The 6,275-nt window shown below is 39.8% G+C and overlaps 1 protein-coding gene across 1 annotated transcript in view; it reads left to right on the forward strand.

Moving 5' to 3' along the window:
- LOC128690560 (adhesive plaque matrix protein-like) overlaps positions 1-6,027 on the forward strand; it is a 33,194-nt gene extending 27,167 nt beyond the window's left edge. Inside the window, exons 3-4 of the mRNA XM_070089805.1 lie at positions 3,471-3,535; positions 5,234-6,027. Of these exons, the coding sequence (XP_069945906.1) occupies positions 3,471-3,535; positions 5,234-5,848 (680 nt within the window). The 3' untranslated portion in view covers positions 5,849-6,027. The remainder of the gene's footprint in view (positions 1-3,470; positions 3,536-5,233) is intronic.
- Positions 6,028-6,275: the final 248 nt, after the last annotated feature.

Raw genomic sequence — 6,275 nt, forward strand, 5'->3', positions numbered from 1 at the left:
TAACCTAACCTAACATAACCTAATCTAACCTAACCTAACCTAACCTAACCTAACCTAACCTAACCTAACCTAGCCTAACCTAACCTAACCTAATCTAACCTAACCTAACCTAACCTAACCTAATCTAACCTAACCTAGCCTAACCTAACCTAACCTAACCTAACCTAATCTAACCTAACCTAACCTAACTTAACCTAACCTAGCCTAACCTAACCTAACCTAACCTAACCTAACCTAACATAACCTAATCTAACCTAACCTAACCTAACCTAACCTAACCTAACCTAGCCTAACCTAACCTAACCTAAACTAACCTAACCTAACCTAACCTAGCCTAACCTAACCTAACCTAACCTAGCCTAACCTAACCTAACCTAACCTAACCTAACCTAACCTAACGTAACCTAACATAACCTAATCTAACCTAACCTAAGCTAACCTAACCTAACCTAACCTAGCCTAACCTAACCTAGCCTAACGTAACCTAATATAACCTAATCTAACCTAACCTAGCCGAAGCTAACCTAACCTAACCTAACCTAACCTAGCCTAACGTAACCTAACATAACCTAATCTAACCTAACCTAGCCTAACCTAACCTAACCTAACCTAACCTAACCTAACCTAGCCTAACCTAACCTAACCTAACCTAACCTAACGTAACCTAAGCTAACCTAACCTAACCTAACCTAACCTAGCCTAACGTAACCTAATATAACCTAATCTAACCTAGCGAAGCCTAACCTAACCTAACCTAACCTAGCCTAACCTAACCTAACCTAACCTAACCTAGCCTAACGTAACCTAGCATAACTTAATCTACCCTAACGTAACCTAACCTTACCTTACTTAGCCTAATCTACCCTAACCTAACCTAACCTAAACTAACCTAACCTAACCTAATCTAACTTAGCCGAATCTAACTTAACCTAGCCTAACGTAACCTAACCTAGCCTAAGCTAACTTAGCCTAACCTAACCTAACCTAACCTAACTTAGCCTAACCGAACCTAACCTAACCTAACTTAGCCTAACCTAACCTAACCTAACCTAACCTAACCTAACCTAACATAACCTAATCTAACCTAACCTAGCCTAACCTAACCTAACTTAGCCTAACCTAACCTAACGGAACCTAACGTAAGCTAACATAACCTAATCAAACCTACCCTAACCTAACTTAACGTAACGTAACGTAACCTAACCTAGCCTAACGTAACCTAACGTAACCTAACGTAACCTAACGTAACCTAGCCTAACGTAACCTAACGTAACCTAACCTAACCTAACCTAACATAACCTAACCTAGCCTAACCTAACCTAACCTACCCTGACCTACCCTAACCTAACTTAACATAACTTAACAACCTAACACAACCTAATCTAAGATAACCTAACCAAACCTAACATAACATAACTTTGCCTAAATTATTTTAACCTAATTTAAAATAAATAATTTGAGACAAAATTTGGAATCGTTAATAAATTGACGTTGACATCCACTTAGCCAATAATGTAACCATTCCTGTAGCTTGTTCGGTTCTTCCTCTAGGATGGTACAATTCTTCCATAGTCTTATTCTAATTAATGATGCTTCAACACTAAACAGTGACATGTAAGAGGCTAATCTACCCAGTGGGTCATTTAGAACGAAATTAAGAACATTACGAGTCCAGAAAACCCGAACTTGTGGTACCCACACTTGTGGTACCTACACTTGTGGTAACCCTCTTGTGGTACCCCAACTTGTGGTACCTCATTTGTGGTACTCCTCCTGTGGTACCCCACTTGTGGTACCCTACTTCTTATTGCTATCCATCCCTGACACTTCTCTCACTGCTATATGTTTGTCAAGCATTCTCTTACCCATTTTAATTCCCTCTTCTCTCTCTCTCTCTCTCTCTCTCTCTCTCTCTCTCTCTCTCTCTCTCTTACTAGCTTGATTTTCTAATTTGTTAATTAGCTTATGAGGGATCGTATCAAACACCTTACTTTGGTTAATGGGGTTTTAAAATCTATCAACAACACGAGGGTCATTAACACTGCAAGTAACCTTTCCACCGCCAGACAAGAATACTTCAATCCTTAAAATAGGGATTAAAGTAAACTCACAGCATATATACACTGACAGAAATACACTTCTCAGGGTGTATATTCTGTGTAAATACCCTCTGGTAGTCTTAATACAGTATACATTTAAGGATGGTAGAAGTTCTTCTCTCAGAGCACTTGCTTCAGATCATATGACAGTATCTGTATTTTCCAGTTAGTAGCTTGCACCTTGTTATTTGCCTCGTAACTTTGTAGGGAATGTGTGTGTGTGTGTGTGTGTGTGTGTGTGTGTGTGTGTGTGTGTGTGTGTGTGTGTGTGTGTGTGTGTGTGTGTGTGTGTGTGTGTGTGTGTGTCATTTGAATAAAATCTCTCAAAGACTTAAGTCGTTGTAACGTACCGAACGGTTTGGCACTTCAGATTACTATATAAATAAATAAATAAATAAATAAATAAATAATAATAATAATAATAATAATAATATAATAATAAATGTAACCCGTAACAATGATCATTGTCGTTATCCCAAAGATTATAGCACAATCGTTATCACTAATTACATTGTTCACTATGGTACAACCGTTGTTACATCTGCGCTTTAATTCCAGCACACAGTGATCCACTAGCATCACTGAACTGTGTACACATGATTGGCCAACAGATGTTCAATGAGAGGGATGCTTGTATCATAATATTCCCTCCGTCATTTAACAAAACGAGGAATATTCCACCCAGTCAATCAAGTGAGGGATAGAAGCCCTGGTATTCCACTAGGCCAGGTGAGGGACTTCTTTCCCAGCTTAATCTGCAGTTAGTGAAGCCAGGGTCTAGAACGAACTGACTCACAGCTCTGCTTCATGTCCCAGCACTGGTGGTGGGCGACTTGCCCTTGCTGGGGACCTAGTCGAAAAAAAAAAGATTTAGGAGTGGAAAAAAAAGTCTCTTCAGAAGACAAATTTCGGCTTTTCCTTACAAAGATAAACTGTATCGTATTTGTTTATATTATGACAGTAAATATCGTGTTTATTTATATTATGAGTAAATATCATGTTTATTTGGCGCCCTCCGGGGTGGGCGTTGTCAGGGCGGGTTGACTGTAGGAACAGACCCTCTGGTGTGGCTTTAAATGAACGAAATTATGGTTTAACAGGATAGAACTTGCAGAGAAAGCAGTAAGTTGTTGCTAAGCTATAATGTTGTCAAGAGATGTGGCTAGCAGGGAAAACCTGACGATGCTGGTTTGTTGTCATGAGGTAACGTGTGAATACACACACACACACACACATACACACACACACACACACACACACACACACACACACACACACACACACACACACACACACACACACACACACACACACACACACACACACACACACACACTTGTTAACCTTGATCATTTCTCGGGTATATAAGAGGAGCGAAGACCTACAGAGAGCGCAGTACGGTTCCCTACTCACACACCAACATCATGAGGACTCTGGTAACTATGCTGCCCTTGACTTGCTCACTATATACAAGTTTATCTATTCTGATATAGTGTTCGGCGCAACACTAGGCGAATACCTCCAAGCTGAAGCCCTAGCCACAATGAACTGTGGATTCCTTTTTTCTTCTTTCGAGAAAATAAATTAATATACATACCAATTGCAATTTAACTTTTTTAATGTATCTCATGTTTACGTGCATGAAGTTCATTTAGAATTTCAGCACTAGACTGAAATGTTTTGTTCTGTGTTATTGTTCTACATGGAATCATTTTGTTCACGATCTATACATTATATATCAAACATCGAACATGTAGTACTCAGAAATATATTTGCGTACATTAATTTGTGACTTCCGAGGGTGAGTTCCAGCTCTATAACCCTGCATGTGCATTTCGAATACCTAGTGCGTCCTATTCCCTGCCGTTGTAGCCTCGGTCATATTTATTGTTTTTAAATAATTTTATTAAGTTAGGCTTGCCTTATATCCATTCATAAATCATTTCTTTTGTTTACTTCCTTCACTTGTATCGTTCTGTTTCACCAATCTCAAAATAACTGTCTCCATTAAATTTTTCCTGTGTCCTCGAGTTTATTAATTGTAATCATATCTCTTCTGAGTTTTCCAGGCTTTTAGTTAAGCAAAATTTAGCTCTCTTCAGCTGTCTTCACATAGCAACGATCTTAGTTTAGTTTGAATGCTCGAAAAGTTGAAAAGTTTACGCTGGAGCTGCGTACTCAATTACAGGTCTTACGTATATCATGTAGATCCCCGAAGTCTATCTTCATATTTACTGACTCGACGTATGCCACCGATGATGTCCTCTCTATGTATACCTCAGGCAAAAGACAATGTGTGAGATATATATATATATATATATATATATATATATATATATATATATATATATATATATATATATATATATATATATACATATATATTCTTTTCTCCTTCCGATTCAATATGGTTCCCTCACATTAAGGTTGTCATGTTAATTTGTCAACGAAAACTCACCTGGTAGGTCTTTGATATATGAGCCCAATGATGTGGGCATCGCATAAAAATAAGTCGCTGGGGTGAAGTGTTGTGGTCATTGGTGTCTGTATTGACAGACGTGATGGCAGGAGGTGGGTAACTATTAACCACTTGACGAGTAACTGCAGCAGCCACTACTGGTATACCCGTGCTGAACTCTGTCGTTTGTGGTCTTCAGTGCCTACTTTCCTATAGCTACTTTTCTTACAGTTTCCATCAACATAAACTTGAATTTACTTGGGCAGTTTCATGATGGGCCCTTTTCATAGCATTTTCTATTCCACGTGTTGGTGATAATGCTCTGTAGTAAAAATCATTTAAATTCAGTATTTGGGAAATTAAAGTTAATAAATTTGTTTTCACAAAGCCTTTTATGTAAAAAAAATCAGCTTTGTTCCTTGATATTTGATTAAGACATCGGTCTGGGGGTTTCTAGAAAAATTCCACATTATTTGACTAAACAAAATTAATGTTCTGAGTTATTTCATGAAACAGAGCTTATTCATGGATCCTGTTTCTTCATTTATAAGTAAATAAATGATTTTGAAAGGAGATTCACTAGCGTCAGAAATACCTGGATGATAGTCATTTTACATGCTAAAACACTAGTCAGAATACCTTTCACAGTTAAAATGTTTTCCTTTCTATTCTTCAGGTTGTTTTGGCAGTGTTGGGAGTGTGCTCGGCTTCACCAGCCATAGGAGACACTCCAGAAGTGGCGGCCGAGAAAGCTCGCTTCTTCCAAGCTTTCAGAGCTGCTGAGGCAGCCGCTAAGCCACACTATAGCTCCTATCCCCAACAAGCCTACAGCTCCTACCCCCAACAGGCCTACAACCCGTCCTACCACCACCACAACACCGGCCAATACCACCATGCCCCAGCTCAGCCTAAGTGGCATGGCCCCGTGGCTGCCACCATACCTGCCGGTGTTGATGGTACCATTACCCCAGTGTCTGACACCAGGGACGTTGCTGCTGCCCGCAGCTCTTTCTTCAACGCCTACCAAGCTCAGCTTGCTGCCACTGCAGGTGCTGTTCCCAGCCCTCACTACCAGAGAGCTCCTTCCTACAAATCAGCCCCTTCTTACACCCCTCACTATCAGCACCAACCCAAGTGGGTCGGCCCCGTGGCTGCCACCATCCCCGCTGGTCTTCCTGGCTCCACCAACCAGGTTGCTGACACCCCCGAAGTGGCCGCAGCTAAACAGTCCTTCTTCAGCACCTACCAGAGGCAGGCAGCAGCAGCGGCTCCTCCAACACGCTACTACTGAACCCTACTGCCATAATTAAGCAAAGTGCATAGTCAGAAAATTAAACATTTTATGTATATCTGTGTAAAGAAACAAGATTAAATTTAAAATGTATACAAATTCTTTTCTTATACGCTTACTTTCTAACATCTTTACGAAGTAAATGTACGTGGAAATGATAATATATTTTCTTTTCTATGCTTGTAGCTTTTTTGTGGACTTCCAAATACTCTGCTAATCTGTCTTTCCCATGTATTCCATTGACAAATTACTGTTTTATGTTTATGAGTTTTTAATACTTGGCAGTATACTTCACAAATACCGCTGGTCCTCGAAAACATTTCGACTCGGACATTGTCTCTCTACTTACCGCCCGTCACTCTTCACGCCCAGTAAACTCACCGAGTTCTGCCTTTGTACTAGTTTAATCTCATTCTCTTTGAGTCTC

Source organism: Cherax quadricarinatus, chromosome 29 (assembly GCF_038502225.1).
Source record: "Cherax quadricarinatus isolate ZL_2023a chromosome 29, ASM3850222v1, whole genome shotgun sequence".
NCBI lineage: Eukaryota > Metazoa > Arthropoda > Malacostraca > Decapoda > Parastacidae > Cherax > Cherax quadricarinatus.